At 36.7% G+C, this 20,853-nt stretch overlaps 1 protein-coding gene across 15 annotated transcripts in view; it reads right to left on the minus strand.

Moving 5' to 3' along the window:
- ARFIP1 (ARF interacting protein 1) overlaps positions 1 to 20,853 on the minus strand; it is a 134,755-nt gene that overhangs the window by 21,588 nt on the left and 92,314 nt on the right. For 11 of the 15 annotated variants that reach the window (XR_012332131.1, XR_012332132.1, XM_033857267.2 and 8 more), the window contains 2 exons: positions 16,080 to 16,237; positions 7,176 to 7,350 (listed from right to left, as the gene is read on the minus strand). Coding sequence is in view for 10 of the 15 variants with exons in the window: in XM_033857267.2 (XP_033713158.1) it covers positions 7,176 to 7,350; positions 16,080 to 16,237 (333 nt within the window). In the remaining 5 variants the exon portion in view is untranslated. Of the gene's footprint in view, positions 1 to 4,203; positions 4,355 to 7,175; positions 7,351 to 8,036; positions 12,184 to 13,949; positions 15,350 to 16,079; positions 16,238 to 20,853 lie in introns of those variants that run through there. The other 4 variants (XR_012332130.1, XM_073805488.1, XR_012332128.1 and 1 more) reach the window with 4 other exon arrangements.

Raw genomic sequence — 20,853 nt, forward strand, 5'->3', positions numbered from 1 at the left:
GCATGCTGGAAATCGTAGCACAACCGACAGAGAGACTGTATGAACTGGTCAGCTGGGTGTGCTCTCTCCTGCATTCACCAGTTGAGAACTGCAAATTACCAACCGACTATGGATAGATATGGCTTGGTTGATGTTAATTTCAAAATCAACCCACAACTCACAATTCTTTTTGGTTGCATGATTCATATAAAGATAGTTAACTTCTGCCTCTTTCATAAAGACAGAAAGGAGACAATGCAAATCACAGTCAAATTTTTCCTGCTCCATGTGTGTTCAGAAAGTTTTAAAGGGACCTGGAAGTCAAACCACTAAGAACAGCAAACATGGCAGCGTGCAAGAAAATATTTTCTGCATTAATGGAAGGCACTATCACATCATTTCTAATCTGTCACTTAAGATGAAACTGTTTTTTTATTCTTTCCAACACAGAATCAATCATTTGATTTTAAGCTACGAGGAAAATTATAGGTTATATAAATATGTATATTAAGCTATGCTTGAAAAATAGAAATCGGGACTTCCCTGGTGGCGCAGTAGATAAGACTCTGCACTTCCAGTGCAGGGGGAATGGGATCAATTCCTGGTCAGGGAACTAGATCCCACATGCATGCCGCAACGAAGAGTTTGCATGCCACAACTAAGGAGCCCATGTGCCACAACGAAGGAGCTGGTGAGCCACAACTAAGGAGCCTGCCTGCTGCAACTAAGACCTGGTGCAACCAAATAAATAAATAAATATTAAAAAAAAAAAGAAAAACAGAAATCCAGTTGAGTCTTTTTGAAAACAGAAGGTATACTATTTTAAAAACAAACATTTTCTATCTATACCTATTTTCCTTTCTTTTAAAAATCAAATTTTATTCTTTGAATAGGTAGGATCAAAATTGAAAGGACACAAAAAGCATATAATGAGAAGTCTCATTTTCAGTCCTGTCTCCAAATACTCTGTTCCCCTTATAGGTAAAAAATTTTAATTAGTTAATTCCTTTGGTTTTTCTTTATGCAAACACAAGAAAATATGATTATACATTCTTATTTCCTTCCTTTCTCACAGAAAAGGTTCTGTACCATATACACTGCTTTGCACCTTGCTCTTTTCATTTAATAGTATGTTCCGAGGATCTTTCTATCAATTGCATCCCTATTCTTTTTTTTTTTTAACAGCTGAAAAGTATTCTGTTGCATAAATGAACCACAGTTGATTCGACTAGGCCTTACTGCTGAACTGTTTCAGTTGTTTCTCATCTTTTGATATTACAAGTGACACTGCGATGAATAACCTTGTACATAGGTCTTTTCATCCTTGTGTAGGCCTGACCTACCGGTCCAGCTTCATACAGAGCTACTCTCCCCCATTCTCCTCATACTCTGGCCTCACTGACCTTCAGCTGGCTTTTGCATATTCTATTCCTTCCTCCACACACCTTTGGTAACTCCTCTCCATCCCTTTGGATTCTCAGCTCCAATGTCACTTTCTCTACCACATCAAGCCAAGTCCCCTTTGTATATTCACAAGACCCCTCTATTTTCCCTTCACAGCACTGATCATGGTTTGTATCTCTGTAATTATTTGTTTAATGTCTATTTCTCTTACTTGACCAAAAGCTCTATGACAACAAGGCCATTATATTTCTATTACTTAACCCTGTGACTGACATGTGAAAAACAATTAATGAATATTTGCTGAATAAAGGAATAAAATGTCAAAGGTGCCAATTACATCAATCTGTTCTTAGTATTTTACATGTATTTCTGTTTTACCTTGTAAGTATCTCTTGAAACCTTCAGTTCATTCCACTTCCACGAATACTAATCCAAGCTCCCATTATCTCTTGTCTAAACTCCTACATTCACTCTTAGGTTCTACTAAAATCTATGCACCATTTTTAAAACCTGTCATTTGCCGAGACTTCCCTGGTGGCGCAGTGGTTAAGATTCCACGCTCCCAATGCAGGGGGCCCAGGATCGATCCCTTGTCAGGGAACTAGATCCCACATGCATACCGCAGCTAAGAGTTCACATGCTGCAACTAAGGAGCCCATCTGTCGCAACTAAGACCCAGTGCAACCAAATAAATATTAAAACAAAAACAAAAACAGACCCATCATTTGCCAAGAATTCTCTCAGTGGCTTCCCACTGATATTCAAATAAATTTTCCCTAACATGGCCTATAAGGCCTGCATCGTCTGGCCGTTTACCTCCCACACCCTGCCATTTCTGCCAGAAATACTCTTTGCTTCTCACTTTACCTGGTTAATCTTCTACATCACATGGAAGCCTGAGCCTGAGCACTCACTGGTCACAGCCAAAATTTTACATTTATATTTTGGTGTGATTTGATCAGTGTTGTTTCTTTTACTAGGCTATAAATTCTAAGGGTTGAATTTTTTTAACTTTTGCTCACTGGGCATCACCAATATCCAGAACACTTCCTGGTACACAGTATAATACTTGATAAATGTTTGTTAAATGAATGAAAAAAAGAACAATAACAACATGAGATTATATCAAATTACATGATTAAATACACTGAGGAATTAAGTGTGGAAGTAGAGTTGCAGGACTAAGGGACTGTTTCACAGGATCCAAATGTAGGTAATCGTATTTGGCACGGTGTTGAGGTTGTTTACTGTATTTACACATCCCAATCCATAAATGTTTATTTTTTATTTAGAACCGGGTGCTTTTACCTACAGAAATTAATTTCACTTGACTTAAGAGCAAATACCAAGAATACTGTTTATGCCTACAGTTATAGAAATAAAGATGACAGTACATCACTGGCATGAATGACTATTTTAAAAATATCAAGAGTAAAAAGTTAGGGTCCTTTTCTTTTGACAATAGGGAAAAAGAGATTTCAAGAATGTATCTGATTGTACATATTAAGTAATGATTAACATGTTTCTTGAAATTTGGCAACAGATATCCATTTTTAAATTCAGAGGCTTATATTTTTTCTTCTCAAGGAGAAGAATACCTTTGCTCTCCAAGCTTTTCTAAACATTTACAGCATATTGTTATAAAAATGTACTAGGCTTTGGGTATTTCCTATTACAGTATACATTTGTATAAAGTCACTGGGTAACCACAACTACATATATAGCTGTCTCACATTATGTGAGTATGTTTACTTTGTTCTGTGTTTTTTTTTTTAAATTGAAGTATAGTTGATTTACAATGTGTTTTGTGTTCCCACAAAGTCTACAAAGCACCAGAGATGACTATTTTCTCTCTTGACTACGTTTTCTATTTTCTAGCTTCTGTTTTGTTTTGAACCTTCAAAGGTACAATAAAAAGGTAAATAAACTGCCTTAAGTCAGAAAATAGCTCAAGTTACATTATTTAAAGGTCTAGAAGAAAAGAAATATTGATGAAAGGAGAAACATTAGAAGAGCCTAATCAACTGTGTCCTTACTGTTATGCAACTCAGTGTTGTTTAGTAAACAAGGAAGAGAATATCAGAGGGTTGTTTAGGTTAAAGGTAAACACAATATATCAGGAGGGTAGGGGGTAGGGCTGGGGGCTGGATAGAGTATAGATTGTAAACAGTAGAAGAATTCAAGTTTTTCCATTAAGGGGAAATGACAAACATGGATATGTGCACACATCTCTCAGCATTAATGCATGCACATACACACCCCGGTATGCACATAGGTATTTTACACACCTATTCCCTTTGTTTTGCCAGAGAGAAGGAAGGTTAGACTAAGTACATATAAACACCTCAATTTTCTAAGATAATAGTAAAGAATCCATCTCCCAGTCACTCTCAAATTTTTTTTTAAAGTTCCAAAAAAAAAAAACCAAAAATATTCTCACAACGTTTGGCCACTAAAATTTATAACGATAGTCACAGTCTGAGTGACTATTTTACTTCTGCACTGTTCTAGCTGTTTGGTTATCTGGTCTTGCATTTTGCAAGAGAAGTGTTGCTATGGCAGGACACTCCAAAAGCCAGGATATGAGAACCAAAAGAACCCTTCCCCTGGCACCCCTCCACCCACAAAAAAAAGCTGCAAAAACAACTTTAGAAAAAAACAGTAGCCTTCAGGACATCATCAAATTACAAAATAGCATACTCATCGATGTTTCAGATAACTTACATTTAAAAACATTTAATATACAATATTTAAGAAACAGAAAGAGTATATTATATTTTGATAAAATTCAAGTGCTAAGTAGATTACCTGACAATTGTGTATAAAGGAAATACTAAGGTACAAATTCAGTTGTAGTTCAACAAGAGAAGAAAACCCCCAATTTGAGGCATTTCAAACTGTCAAGAAAGCAAACAGGAATGACAGGCAATTCCTAGGCCTAAAGGCTTGCTTTTTCCTCCCTTTGTTAGAGCTATAAAAGAAGAGAAAAGGGTAAAAGTTGCTCAACAACAATAATAAAAAACAAAGAAAAATTTTCTCATGGATCTAAGTCTTCACCCAAATTATAGTTGTTTATTGCTTAAAATAACAGAGATGAAAAACATTATCTTTTTATAGTTTTAAAGAATTAAACACAAAAGATAAAAAGATCAGAGTTTCTTTTAGATTTTAGTTTAGACATAGCTGATTAATGATTACTGAGTTGAAACTGAAACTTAGCTTGATGACAACTGCAGAAAACCCCAAAGAATATCTCTAGGCTCTCTAAGAACATAAAATCCTTGAGAATAAAGGCAATTTTTTTAATTTTATAGTAAGGAAGGTTGAAAGAAGAGAAGCTGTGACAATGACAACACTATTCTCAAAGTAATGACTTCTAAACCTTTATCTCTGGAACCCTGACTTTGTTCATCCAAACTGCAAATCCACATCATAAACTTCCTACCAATTGTTTCCATGTGAATATCTTGTTGTCATTTCAAACTAAATACTGGGTTAAATAGAACAGGTTCCCAACCTTCATCCCTAAGCTTCAGGCCAAACCAGCTTCCTATGTTGATTTCCTAATTCCTGTCATGCAGCCTTGAAACCACTGCTCTTTCCTTTCTCTGCTAATGCAGTGAACCTAGTCCAGACCCTCACTACGGTGCCTGAAGAGTGTTTTTAAGTCATAATTTTCTGTTACTCCCAACTTTAAAAATTCTTCAATGCCAATAAGATAAAATTGGATATGAGAGCCACCTGACTGACATGTACAATTTACAGAGATGACCTGGCCGGTCTCTTCTTTCCTCACTTCTCAGTGTGTCTCCTGAGTATGAAGGCTGTTATGAGGATTAAGTGAGAGAATATAAATAAAATGCCTAGTAACTGACAAACAGCTGCCTTCACTGATTCACGTCTAAATCTGGAGATCTACTGCCAAGTTTCAAAAACAGTTACATAGTAAGAGAAGCAGCAGTCACACAGACATTATTTATCTTTGTATAATTTGCTTATTTTTATTTACTCTGGCAAGAACCATATAAACATAGATGGTTTAGGGATACTAATTCTTTCAAAAGTTTCTCTCCTTTTTATAAAAGCAATGTGACTTTTCATTGAAAATGTCTAAAATACAGAAAAATACATAGAAAACAAAAATTACCCATAATCTCACTATCCAGAGAATAGCACACAATAAATAACAATAGATTCCAATAGACCACAATTACCATTTTAAACATTTCCTAAAATAATTTTCTCTATTAGCAGAGGTCCTGATCCCCCAAATTAGACAAATTCCTTTCTTTCCATTCAAATTAGCTTTAGGTAGAGCCCATAAAATGCTAGCATATTTCATTTAGCACCACACTGTACCATGCTGATTCTAGGGGAGTATGTAAAATATATGTCTATATCTAAGTATTGACATATTCCTATCCTTCAAAATACTAAACCAAATGACTGAAATGAATGCCATCTCACGTGCTCAGCTAATGAACGCTAAAAGGCTCACTGTGCTCTTGTCTGAATGGTGCTGGGCAAGCTGTCTCATGACTCCACTGAGGTTTCCTTTACTGACACTATAATGGTTTCAGTGTAATGGAAAATCAGTACTTTTCACCCATTGTAGCTAAAAAAAAAAAGTGCGTGATACTGCTGGCCTGAAGGAAATGTATGCAGCTCTTATGGTAGCCAGAAGAGTTTCTAAGGAAATGTTAAGGAAAACAAGAAGATATCAACAGACAGTTAGAACTGAAGAAAATTAATATTAAGACGATACCTAGAAGAAAGCAGAGCTGAAGGTCTATTACGACTTCAGAGGATGTGAAAAGCACAGAAAGGGGACCACCAATGTGCAATGATGAGACTCTATCTCCAGAGGACTGATCTACACCTCCTCTGTACCTAGCTCACTACTGGCTCTTCCATTTTCAGAACTGTAATCCCCCTCCCCGAACTGAATATGCATGTAATGTTAAACATGGGAACCTGTCCTTCACTTAAACCAAAGCTCGGGAGCCTGTTATTACCTGAGTCTACCTCCAAGGAAAGCAGGTCCATCTTAGATATTACTGTTCTAGTCCTTGGATGTATTCATGTTACATGAAAATAATGTGTAAAACTGGTTTCCTGGCTTATTTATTCTAGGTTATGCTAACTGCAGCCCTCAATGGAACCTTTTTCAGTCATTCCTCATTTATTAATTACTGGGAAGAATGATGTTCCCTTCCTGAAATCTGTACCTACCATTAATAAAAATTTTTCAAAATATTCAGAACAGAATCTATCATTATGTAACTTTTTAAAGCACTTGATACCAACACCAATCTGAAGATCAACATCAAGTATTTTTTGCCAATTGTTACTTGTGAAAGATGACTTTTATGACAGAAAGGTAAATATATTTTATGTACTTCTAAAAACTAAAACGCTGATTATAAATGGAATCCCATTTCCAACAATTCCAAAGTTGACCCTTGAACAACATAGGTTTGAACTGCATGGGTCCACATATATGTGAAGTTTTTTCAACAGTAAATACTATAGAATTGCATGATCTGTGGTTGGTTGAACCTGTAGATGTGGAAGTGCAGACTCCGGGGAACCCTGGATTCGGGGGGACCAACTGTGAGTTACATGTGGATTTTTGACTGTATGGAGGGTTGGCACCCCTAACCCCCAAGCTGTTCAAGGGTCAATTCTATAATGAAAGACAGTTAACAGAAACAAAAAACTTTCTATTTATCTCTCTTTAGGGTGACTTTAAAGTCCACAGAAAGATCTCAGAAGGTAAAGAATAAATTTACCTTATTTTCTTCTAGAAATTTCAACTTGATAGAAACATCGTTGCGCATTTTATCGTATTTTTCCTTATGTGCTTGGAACAAATGCTGTGATTGCTCAATCTTTGGCAGAGTGTTTGCATCACGTGGTCCAAGATTCAGTTCTTCCAAATCAGTACGATATGCATCATATTCAATTCTGGAAAGAAGAGAATAAGTGAAGCACACTACAAAGACAGTGTGAAATAACTTCAGGACGTGAAGTGGAACTACATAATAGTTCCATATTATACATTAATATATGATAATTCTCATGCATATTTGATACCTTATGCTTTTTTTTATTTTTAAAAAATTTAATTAATTAATTTATTTTTGGCTGCGTTGGGTCTTCCTTGCTATGCGCAGGCTTTCTCTAGTTGCGGCGACTAGGGGCTACTCTTTGTTGCGGTGCGCAGGCTTCTCATTTCAGTGGCTTCTCTTGTGGGGAGCACGGGCTCTAGATGAGCAGGCTCAGTAGTTGTGGCGCATGGGCTTAGCCGCTCTGTGGCATGTGGGATCTTTCTGGACCAGGGCTCGAACCCGTGTCCCCTGCATCGGCAGGCAGATTCCTAACCAATGCGCCACCAGGGAAGCCCACCTTACACCTTTAAAATCAAGTATTTCTGGGCTTCCCCGGTGGCGTGGTGGTTGGGGGGTCCGCCTGCCGATGCAGGGGACACAGGTTCGTGCCCCGGTCTGGGAGGATCCCACATGCCGCGGGGCGGCTAGGCCCGTGAGCCATGGCCGCTGAGCCTGCGCGTGCGGAGCCTGTGCTCCGCAATGGGAGAGGCCACAGCAGCGAGAGACCCGCGTACCGCAAAAAAAAAATCAAGTATTTCTTTAGTACAAAGAGCTATTAATATAAGCATGGTGGGAGGGGAGGAGAGGGGCTGCTTCTTAATCTCATTAACTATTTCTTTCCAAGAACAGTATTAACTGACGAGTAAAATTTCCACAGTTTATTTATTTTTAAAATATTTATTTATTTATTTATTTTTGGCTGCATTGGGTCTTAGTTGTGGCACATGGGATCTTTTGTTGTGGCTCACGGGCTCTTTGCTGCGGAGTGTGGGCTTCTCTCTAGTTGTGGCACACAGGCTCCAGAGCACAAAGGCTCAGTAGTTGCGGTGCATGGGCTTAGTTGTCCCGCGGCACATTCGATCTTAGTTTCCCGACGAGGGATCAAACCCGGGTCCCCTGCATTGGAAGGTGGATTCTTAACCACGGGACCACCACGGAAGTCCCTCCACAATTTAAAAAACCAGTTTAGGGACTTCCCTGGTGGTCCAGTGGTTAAGACTCTGTGCTTCCAATGCAGGGGGTGCCAGGTAAATCCCTGGTGGGGGAACTAAGATGCCACGTGCCATGAGGCTAAAATAAATAAATAAATAAAAACCAGTTTAAAAAACAGATGTTAAAACGTAATGCTAGCAAGATCAGGGTAGTGATCAGCCCCCCATGTGAATTGGTTAATATTGATAAGGCAAAGCAGGTGAGGATAGTAGACTTCTTTTTTTTTTTTTTTTTTTTTTAATTTTGGCTGTGTTGGGATAGTAGACTTTAGAATGACATAAACTAACTGGTAAAAGGGAGTTAACTGTGGGCTGGCGCTTCTTAAAGTATAGTCTAGGTCAGCAATGCACAACAGAAATATAATGCAAGCCACATATGTAACTTAAATATTCTAGCAGTCATGTTAAAATAATAAAAGTTAACCTCACCTGTTTAAAAGTATATTTAATTTTACACAATATAACCAAAATATTATCTCTGCAACATATATCAATGCAAAAAAATTGCTAATGAACTATTTTACTTTTGGGGGAGAGGGGGACTGAGTCTCTGAAATCCATTGTTTTTTTAAAAAATTAATTAATTTAAAAATTTTAAATTTATTTTATTTTTTGGCTGCATTGGGTCTTCATTGCTGCACGCGGGCTTTCTCTAGTTGCGGCGAGTGGGGGCTGCTCTTTGTTGAGGTGCACGGGCTTCTCATTGCAGTGGCTTCTCTTGTTGTGAGCACAGGCTCTAGGCACGAGGGCTTCAGTAGTTGTGGTGTGCGGGCTCAGTAATTGTGGCTCGCGGGCTCTAGAGCTCAGGCTCAGTAGTTGTGGTGCATGGGCTTAGTTGCTCCGTGGCATGTGGGATCTTCCTGGACCAGGGCTCGAACCTGTGTCCCCTGCACTGGCAGGCGGATTCTTAACCACTGTGCCACCAGGGAAGTCCCCATTGTGTTTTAAGCTTCCATCACATCTCAATTCAGGCTAGCCACATTTCATAATCCATAGACACATGTGCCTAGTGACTACCGTATGGGAACTCTAGATGGATTTCCGTAACATTAGTATTTAGAATGTGACAGTGGCATCTACTACAGAGCACTCATCACCTTGTGCTCCCTGAGATGCCTCTCCTAATACTCTCCCACCACTAACTGAAATAATTACCCCACCACCAACAAACCACAATCCCACAGCACGTTACAATACCTCTGTCAAAGCACCCGTGTAGGTATAGCATTACCTTGCTAATTAAACGGTGACTTATCTAGCAGTGTCAACTATTCAGTCCTCAGCTAGGAAGAAGCAAGGCGATCTCTAATTTAGTCAAAATCAGCACCACAAACTTATGCCCTAAAACTAAAGCTCTTTATTAAAATATCTGTAGTACAATTCATATCTATTTCAGGAATTAATAAACAACTTACTCTAGAATGTATATACGACTTGAGAAAGAACACATCAGTCCCTCACACCAAGCCTAATTTATTCTCAACTCGTACTAAATTTAGTAACTTTATCTTTCAGCGTCAAAAGCATATCATTTGTTCATTCATTGATACAATGATTCATTCAACAAACATTAAGTATTAACATTTTATGTTCCAGGCACTGTGCTAGAAAGGAAAACTATCTGCTCATCTTCATAGCTTATCTTCAAGAAGCTAACAGCCTAGAGGGAGAGAAGCTCTTAAACACAACAACAAAATGAGATAATGGATACTGCCATGGGGGAAGGAAGATAAGGTATGGTGGAAATCAAGAGGAAGAATTACTTAATCAGGTATCTGAAAAGGCATCTCAGAAGAGAATTAAAACAATTAAATTTCAAAGGATGGTAAGAGTTTATGAGGTGGATTGGGGCCGGGAAATTGGTAGAATATTTCAGGAAGAGAACAGCATGAACAAAGGCATAGAGAGAGAAGTAGACAAAAATAAACAGTAATGTGTGGTGATTTAATGTGAAGACAAATATTCCTCATAGCCTCGGGTATACTTTTAAATAACAGCAATTAATTTAAACACAAAGTTATAATACTGACCTTATATCCTTTCATTTATATCCAGTTTGTAGATGGTGTCAAACTAAAACTTCCCCTAAGAGCTTATCTAACAGTGTTCATTAACACTAGGAAGAGAAGTATACTAAGTTTTCAAAATGCAACTCTTCACTTCAAGGTTGCCAGTCTGCCCTGAGTCCATACCAATAAAGTTAGTGATAGCTGGTTACTTTATGGCTTCTATAAAACTTCTAGAGAACAGGTGTCCACATCTGAAAAGTTTTGACCACAATAGGCTCCCTTGTTGGTGCTGCTATGGAGAAGTGTTGAATGGGCTGTTATAAGATTTTCTATACACGAAGCACCAGACAGCTAGGAAATACTTGTACAATACATAATAGGGAGCATTAAAAGGCCACCCGGACATTTGCCTAAACTGCCACTTTTTGTGCTGATCAAATAGCTGACCCTTGCCCTAAAACTCAATAAATTCTGGTTTTGACAGAGAAGAAAATTCAGCTACTGAGAAACTTTTAATCCGGGATTCTTTTTCAGTGTTATCCCACAGTAGACAATGATTTAGTGTTACAACTAGTCAATGCCTCAGCTACTCCATAAATGTACAGAAAAGTTAACCACCAAGCTAAGCTTAATGAATAAAATCATATATTGCAATTTCAATAAAAGAGAATAAATTATGGGATGAGGTCATTACTGTTGTTGGTTTTTAAAGTACACACAGAGGTATTCTAAAGGTTTCCTGATAACCAGCTACCAAGTACATATAACCTGGTTTATAATTTTGCTCAAAAGTTTTAAACAAACCTATACATTGGATAAATTGAGATTTTATATCACATTGTACATTAAGTCAGATTCCTCATCATAAGACATGAAAATTATTTTTTATAATTAGATGTGAAAATTTGAGATTAGTCCAGTTCAGGCTTGAGGCCTAATGATCAAAAATAGATGGTAAGGAGTCCATGGGTTTTCATTTTGGCTTTGAAATTGATTCCTGGGAACAAACCATTTAACCTCTAGAGGCTTATTTTTCTCCTTTGCAAATTAAATATAAAATGTTTTCTGTACAAACAGTGACATCTAATATATTTGTCTTTCTTTAATATGGGTTAATATTTTTAAAAGCATGTTAGAAATTAAGGCTGAAGAGAAACATATGACATACTTCAAATGAAATATATTTTATATTTTAAAATACCTAAAACTAAAAATAGTAGCTAAAATATATTTCAGGACAGGTGGACAATTACAAAGTCTATAGAAACTAGATTCATGTAGTTCTTAACTGGGAAGTGATAGGGGATACTTTTGGAACAAAAGAATTTTCATCTTCAAAAGCACATATTTAAAATCTTTTTAGACTAGAAAATAAGAATGTTTAAAATGATTAAAGAGGTAAAAGGGAAAACAAATTAGGATACTAAGAGTAAGGAATAGATAGATTTGGAAAAGAACCAGAGTTTACAGAAGTGAAAAATTTACATAATAAATGTATATACTTTGAAATAATGTATATACTTCGAAAAATACTGGCAATGCCCATGAAAGGATTTAAACAGAGACTGGAAAACCAATTACTGGGAGCTGAAGCAAGTCCCACTGGAAGATACCTTATTGAGACATTCCTGCAATGTTATCGAGGGAAATCATATTGATAGATTTCTTCTGTTTCTTCGTTCCCACCTTCTGATTTTAATACAATGTTAGTAAATACTTCAAACAATAAAGAAAAATAAAAAAACAAGCCCAAATCCTAAATAAGGCACACAGATCCACCTGTGTCTTTCTCCCACCTGACAACCACAGCTATTTGTCTTGACCTTCCTATCCAAGTCATTAAGAATCTGATTGAGATCTGGTAAGAATCTGATTTAGTATGTTAATACTAAACTGAAAATTACAAACACAGCATAGGATAGAAGCATCTTTTCTTGTGCAAAGATCAAAAGTTAACCTTCCACAAAAGAAAAAAAAAATCCCATTTAAAATCACATCAAACAAAACAAACAAAACAAAATAAAACAAACCTAGCAATAAACCTAACCAAGGAGGTGAAAGACCTATATGCTAAGAACTATAAAACACTGATAAAGGAAATTGAAGGTGACTCACAGAAATGGAAAGATATCTCACACTCTTGGATTGGAAAAAATTAATATTATTAAAATTGCCATACTACCTAAAGCAATCTACAGATTTAATGAGATCGCTATTCAAATTACCCATGACTTTTTTCACAGAAGTAGAACAAATAATCCTAAAATTTGTAGGGAACCACAAAAGACCCAGAACTGCCAAAGCAATCTGGAGGAAAAGGAACAAAACAGGAGGCATAACCCTCCCAGACCTCAGATACTACTACAAAGCTACAGTAATCAAAACAGCGTGGTATTGGCACAAAAATGGACATATGGATCAATGGAACAGAGAGCCCAGAAATAAACGCATACACCTATGGTCAATTAATCTTTGACAAAAGAAGCAAGAATATACAATGGAGAAAAGACAGTCTCTTCCGCAAGTGGTGTTGGGAAAGCTGGACAGCCGCATGTAAATCAATGAAGTTACAACACACCCTCACACCATACACAAAAACAAACTCAAAATGGCTTAAAGACTTAAGTATAAAACATGACACCTTATAACTCCTAGAAGAGAACATAGGTAAAACATTCTCTGACATCAAATGTAGCAATATTTTCTTAGATCAGTCTCCCAAGGCAATAGAAACAAAAGCAAAAATAAACAAATGGGACCTAATCAAACATAAGCTTTTGCACATCAAAGGAAACCATAAACAAAACGAAAAGACAATGTATGGACTGGGAGAAAATATTTGCTAACGATGTGACCAACAAGGATTTAATTTCCAAACTATACAAACAGCTCACACAACTCAATATCAAAAAAATAACCCAATCAAAAAATGGCAAGAGGGCTTCCCCGGTGGCGCAGTGGTTGAGAGTCCGCCTGCCGACGCAGGGGACGCGGGTTCGTGCCCCGGTCCGGGAGGATCCCACGTGCCGCAGAGCGGCTAGGCCCGTGAGCCATGGCCGCTGAGCCTGCGCATCCGGAGCCTGTGCTCCGCAACGGGAGAGGCCATGACAGTGAGAGGCCCGTGTACCGCAAAAAAAAAAAAAAAAAAAAAAAAAATGGCAAGAAAACCTAAATAGACATTTCTCCAGAGAAGACATACAGACGGCCACTAGGCACATGAAAGGTTGCTCAACATCTCTAATTATTAGAGAAATGCAAATCAAAACTACAATGAGGTATCACCTCATACCAGTCAGAGTGACCATCATCAAAAAAAAGTCTACAAATAATAAATAAATGCTAGAGGGGGTCTGGAGAAAAGGGAACCATCCTACACTGTTGGTGGGACTGTAAATTGGTGCAGCCACTATGGAAAACAGTATGGAGGTACCTTAAAAAACTAAAAATAGAGTTACCATATGATCCAGCAATCCCACTCCTGGGCTCTTATCTGGAAAAGATGAAAACTCTAATTCAGAAAGATACATGCACCCCAATGTTCACAACAACACTACTTACAATAGCCAAGACATGGAAGCAACCTAAGTGTTCACTGAGAGATGAGTGGATAAAGATGTGGTACATATATACAATGGAATACTACTCAGCCATAAAAAAGAATGAAATATTGCCATTTGTAGGAACATGGATGGATCTAGAGATTACCATGCTAAGTGAACTAAGTCAGACAGAGAAAGACAAATACTACATGATACCACTTATTTGTGGAATCTAAAAAATAATACAAATGAACTTATTTACAACTCAGAAACAGACTCATACACATAGAAAACAAACTTTTGGTTACCAAAGGGGAAAGGGGGGAGGGATAACAGATACATACCACTATATATAAAATACATAAACAACAAGGATTTACTGTATAGCACAGGGAACTATATTCAGTATCTTGTAATAACCTATAAAGGAAAAGAATCTGAACAAGAATATATACATACCTGAATCATTTTGCTATACACCTGAAACTAACACAATACTGTAAATCAACTATAGTTCAATAGAAAAAAAAAAGAGTTTCAGGAGAGTAAGGAGGGTGTGTGTAAAAAGGTATGCTACAGACAGAACATGGTAGTAACATTTTATAGCTTGAATTGGAATTGTATAAGTGTTTATAAGGTACAAAACTGTTTTCAGTAACTACCACCAATAAATTTTAAGAAAAAAAAAAAGTTAACTTTCCAAGTGGTTTGGGCTTTTAGCTATATAAAGCATAAGGACATATATACTTAAGAATAAGCACTCAATAGCAAAAAGACTAGATGAGTTTAGAGTTTTCATAGGCATTTCTCACATCATTAAACTACATCAAGAGGCCAAAAGTAAAGTTATATATCCAAAAGGTAAAGTTTGCACTATCTTCAACTATGCTATAAAAAGTATAAGAGAAAATAAAGAAATCAAGTGTTCAGAGGAAAAAAACTCAAAGGGGACAGGAATGAGTGGGGGAAAAAAATTGGGCCTGGAATCAAAGTTGAAAAATGCTATCGTAGATCTGCTACTTTTTAGACATTTCTAAGTACCTATTCATATGCATTTTGTTTACCTAACAGGATGGTTATGAGATAAATTGTGTGTGTGTGTGTGTGTGTGTATAAAAAGATGTATGAGGGCTCCCCTGGTGGCGCAGTGGTTGAGAGTCCGCCTGCTGATGCAGGGGACACGGGTTTGTGCCCCAGTCCAGGAAGATCCCACATGCCGCGGAGCGGCTGGGCCCGTGAGCCATGGCTGCTGAGCCTGCGCGTCCAGAGCCTGTGCTCTGCAACAGGAGAGGCCACAACAGTGAGAGGCCCGCGTACTGCAAAAAAAAAAAAAAAAAAAAAAAAAAAAAAAGATGTATGAAAACACTGCATTATAAACAACTATGAAAATATAAGGTAAATACTTTAATTTATGTAAAAGGTAAAATTTGGAAGACTGTGAAGCCTGGTTATAATCTGAATAACCAACATAAACAAAATCATGGAGGCAGAAATGAGCTAGTATATTCAAGAGAAATTGAAACTATGAGTCTGGCTGTTGCGGAAGCAGTGTAACTGCTTATAGGGAAGCAGTGGTAGTATGATTGAAGAGGCAGGCTTAGGCCAGATTAGAAAGGGCATCTGGTATCTACCTGGCAGAACACAAGGCCCTGTCCTCTTCCAAGGAAGCTGTAGCCGGGAGCTCCTCCACCTCCCTATTCCCTAGCAGGCAGGGTTTGGGCACATGGCCAACGCTCAACCGGATACTCTCAACGCAATGAAGCAAAGTACTCAGGAGCTTTTACAAATTTTTATTTATGGGAGCTGTAGCAGCATCAAGTACCCTAATTAGATTCTTCTGAGGCATTAACTTGGCTTTGGTTCTTGCTTGTTTCTAGAATCTGTTCTCCTGCGTTTCTGTTAGCTCTGTGGGCTACCCTATAACCTAATAAATTCTTTTTCTGCCCATATTGGCCAGAGTCAGTTTCTCTTATTTGCAACCCAAAACCTTAACCAAATTATGCACCACCTGGTAAAACAGACAATATAATGAAAATCTATACCTACCTGGCACTTTCATACTGTTTCACAGTCATTAATGTATCCTCAATTGTTTTATTCACCAAAGTGTTCACACTGGCAATGAAAAAATTAATGGCTCCTAGAAGAGTTTCTCCATTTTTAGCCAGCAGTTTCTGTGTATCTGCATTATAGCCAAATTCTTCCTAAAACAAAAAAGTCATCTTAATTTATCCAGTTACAAATTAGTAAATGTGACTAAAGAAAATCTCAAACACATCACTATTGGGAAAATATCTGATTTAGAAATCTAGCTTTAGAAGTTTTCTCTTTCAATGTTTAAATAAATAAATAGGAATCTAAATCACAACTAGCTACAGAATTACAGAAAAAGTCGAATAAACCAAATTGTTCAGCTCTGAGGCATAGCTAAAATCAAATAATTTTAAAAAGTGAAACTACTTTGTACTAGAAAAATTACTTTCATTTCTACATTTTGTTTCTATTATACTGTAAGCACAGCTGTTAAGAAGAAAACTATAGCAGATTATTAATCAGAGAAACTTTAACTTTCACAACCAAATTAGGTAACAATTGGCTAAAACTTTCAGACATAAAATAGATGGTAATTTTTGTGTTTTGACTGAATCTCCTTAAAGTATAAATATTAACAATACACATTTCTTTGTAAACTTAGCAACCAGTTGACTCCCAAGCTCAGATCTATCTGGACAAACAGCTGAGGAAGGATCACTCAACACCAGTTTTAGTTCATTTTCTCTGAATAAACTGAGTCTTAGCTTAGCAAACATTACACATGACTCCTTAACATATGAATGGCAAGGACTAACTCTAAATTTTGAGCAGAGAAAGCTTTCAGTCTAAGTTTGATTAGTTAACAGATTATCAGGAACACATCTGACCAAATAAAAACTTTGATCATATCTTATTATAAGATATATCATTCAATTTGAGAATTGTGAGTTTGTTAAAAACATTTTTAAATTTCAGCTGAAAAAAATGTAATATTAAATTAAGTAGAATTTTAGAAGATGCAAATTTAACATTAGTGCTATAGGTACAATTAAATTTCCAGGTGATAGAATATTCAATAATTAATAAATACAGAAAGTAAAATTATCTTTATTATGCTGAAAGCATTTTCCATCTAAGAGAGGTCCATGTAACTCTTTACTTGGAACTCAGTCTTCAAAATTGTAGAGCCCTTGATTTGCAAATATTGGCAGATAAGGATTACATAAGAGGACTATCAATCAATATATGTAAAAACTAAAAAGGCAGAAAAGCTGAAGAGTTTTGGCACCATTTGTACAAGATAAGTTACAATATTGAAGACTAAATAAATGTTACTGGAAATAGAATATAGGAGAAAACATTAAAAAAAAACTTAGAAAGAGTTCACACAATTGTTCTTATTTTCTTTGGTGTTCATTAAGAGGTAAAAGGCAAAATTAAAAAATCACCAAATAAGAGGAAGAAAAATATGAAATTGAGCTGGATATAAATATCATAGTTTTTCTATTCACTGTACAACAAAGTATATGTCATCGTATCATATCCCTGTAACACTGTTCATTGCTAAAAGTTCTTAACATCCACAATTCCACATTAACTTTGAAAATGCCAGAAGTCCTAATTTAGCCACAGGGAGATCTATATAACCTAGAAAGCTGTGCTTTTACTAACAACAAATAAACAAAAAAACAGAGTATTGTAAGATGAAATCACTGCAGATTGATATGTTATACAGCAGAATTTGGAATCCTATATTTACAGATGAGAAAAACAGCCCTAAATTCAAAGCAGACAGGAGGAGTAAATGGACGCTGTTCTGTTTCATGAGTGTAAATCTCGCCCATAATTCTGTGATGAGAATGTGTATAAAACTTCAGATTTTATTGCATAATTTGTAAACTTAATTGGCTAAAATAAAAAAGCTTTTTTATAGTAAGGTACAAGAGATATAGTAGTAAATGTTACAAAACAATTAGGACACTAGAAATAAATAAATATACATATGTATATGCATTATAAATACATAATTAAATATGCTTTTTTGGCAATGAAAATAAAATAAAACATGCCTCAAACTTCATTTAGTTGATAAGTTATTTTAGTATTCTCAGTTGGACAGGGGTATTTTACACATTATTTTAATAGTCAAAGGGTATACATATCAAGAACAGGGCTGTAGTTCTAATCTGTCAGTGAAGAAGAAAGGCCAACACAATTCCTTGATCTAAAAATTTACTTGCTTTATATATAGAGAATGAAGTTTCAAAACACTTGAACTTTTTTTCTCTTCAGCAGCTCCTACATTATTTACAATATTTATCAGATGTAAATGTACCAAATATAAATGACCACCATTTCCCATTCAACTTATACATTAGGACTAAATAACAGAAGCATATGATTGGACCTAAAACACCAAGTTTTAGTAATAGTTATTATTACCTAATTAATCACAAATGAGTTATTTTAAACAATAATACAAAAAAACTAGAATCACAAGAACTCATTGACAATTGATAGTAATTTGGACTGTGGAAGCTTTCCTAATCTCAATGTAGATGTTACCCTCTAAATTGAGAAAATGCAATTTAATAAGGTGCCATGGTACAACAGAACTAGGAGGAAGGCATGTGATAAAATGGTAAAAGTCTAGTTTGGAAATTCAAACAGTTTGGAAATTCAAACAGTTTGGGAATTCATATCTTGATTCTGCCACTCAATGGATTTGTGTCTCTCATGAATAACTCAAATTCTTCGGGCCTCCATTTCCTTACTAATAAAATGAAGATAATTCCCTTACAAGCTTGACAGGAAGTCTAACAAGGCAACCTGTATAAAGTTTCTGACAGATGACAGGCATTCATTAAAAGATCATTTCTTGGGCTTCCCTGGTGGCGCAGTGGTTGAGAGTCCGCCTGCCGATGCAGGGGCTGCGGGGTCGTGCCCCAGTCCGGGAAGATCCCACATGCCGCGGAGCGGCTGGGCCCGTGAGCCATGGCCGCTGAGCTTGTGTGTCCGGAGCCTGTGCTCCACAACGGGAGAGGCCACAACAGTGAGAGGCCCGTGTACAGCAAAAAAAAAAAAAAAAAAAAAAGATCATTTCCTATCTCCTTCAGGAGATTTGACTTTTTTTACTGCTGGATATTGGTTGTTTCTCTAGAAAATGAAGAAACTGGACTAATCTATAAATTCTTCCTCAACCCCCAAATGTCACAATCTCAACAACAGCTATCATAACCATCATAATTTATCTAGTGCCGCTATGTGCCAGCCCCTGCACTATGTATTTTCCAGAAATCTCAGTTAATATGGCATAAGGTGGAAGGAAGTGGACCTCAGCTCTTCACTACTGTACTCTATAAACTCTTCCTCAAAAAGAACCAACAGGCAAAGAAGGGAGTTACTGTGTTGGCGGGTGTGACTGATCCTGATTACCAAGGAGAATTTGGACTGTCCCTCCACAATGGAGGTAAGGAAGAGTAAGCCTGGAACCCAGGCGATCCCTTACTACTACCATGTCCTGTGATTAATTTCAATGGAAAACTACAACAGCCCATTTCAGGAAGGACTGCTAATGGTCTGGACCTTTCAGGAATGATGGTTTGGGTCACCTCACCAGGCAAAGAACCACCACAGATTGAAGTGCTACCTGAGAACAAATGCAGTATGGAATGGGTAATGGAAGAAGCTACAACCATGTGACCATTTGTAGAAATGAGGACTATAATTCTTATTTCTTCCTTACTTTGTTATGAATGTTTGTGTGTGTGTGTGTGTGTGTGTGTGTGTGTGTGTGTGTGTGTAAAGCAAGTACCTTTGTTTTCTTCCCTATCTTATCTTTCCTCCCTTATCACATAAGATATATTAACTTTATATCATGACATATAGCTATTGTTAACTTAACACCATAGTATTTAAGTTTCAGGAGATCAAGGAAAAAAGTGATCCTCACCCAAGGAAGGACTTTGCATCATCTTCTAGGGAAAGAGTTGCTGTGTCTTTGATAGTACACAGGATAGTTATATCACATTAGGTGGAAGTAAGACTTTATTGTCTCGATTTGGAGATTAAGTGTGGTTTAAAGAGATGCATATAAGTGCTGCTAAGTTGACAAAGGGTGGATTGTGATGGTTAATTTTATGTGCCCACTTGATAAGACTATGGTGTCCAGCTGTTTGGTCAAACATCAGTCTACATGTTGCTACAAAGGTGCAGATTTTGTGATGTGATCAACATTTACGATGATAGACACTGAAGATGTGGTTTAAAGTTGGCTTTTAGGAGATTATCCTCCATAACATGATGGGCCTCATCCAATCAGCTGAAGGTCTTAAGAGCAAAAGTTTGAGGTTTCTTGGAGAAGAAGGAATTCCGTCTTAACACTGTAACACAGAAACCTTGTCCAAGTTTCCAGCCTTCTGGCCTACCCTATGGATTACAGACTTGCCAATCCCTATAATAGTGTCAGCCAATTCCTTAAAATAAATCTTTTGGGGGTGTGTGTGTGTGTGTGTGTATCTCCTACTGATGCTCTTTCTCTGGAAAACCTTGAATGATACAAAAATATCCTCCTTGTAAATGTTGATTCCAGATTTCAAATGCATCTCCAGTAGGTTCTAGTTTACCATTAATTTTACATTTATAAATATCAATTAGAATGTTCAATTCAATGAATTTTAAAAAATTTCTATATTATATATTTCCTTCAAATCACTTTTGTATACACATTTACTTTCAGCATTTGTTCACTAACAAATATATCAAGTATATTTTGGTGCATAAACAT

Source organism: Tursiops truncatus, chromosome 5 (assembly GCF_011762595.2).
Source record: "Tursiops truncatus isolate mTurTru1 chromosome 5, mTurTru1.mat.Y, whole genome shotgun sequence".
NCBI classification, from domain to species: Eukaryota; Metazoa; Chordata; class Mammalia; order Artiodactyla; family Delphinidae; genus Tursiops; species Tursiops truncatus.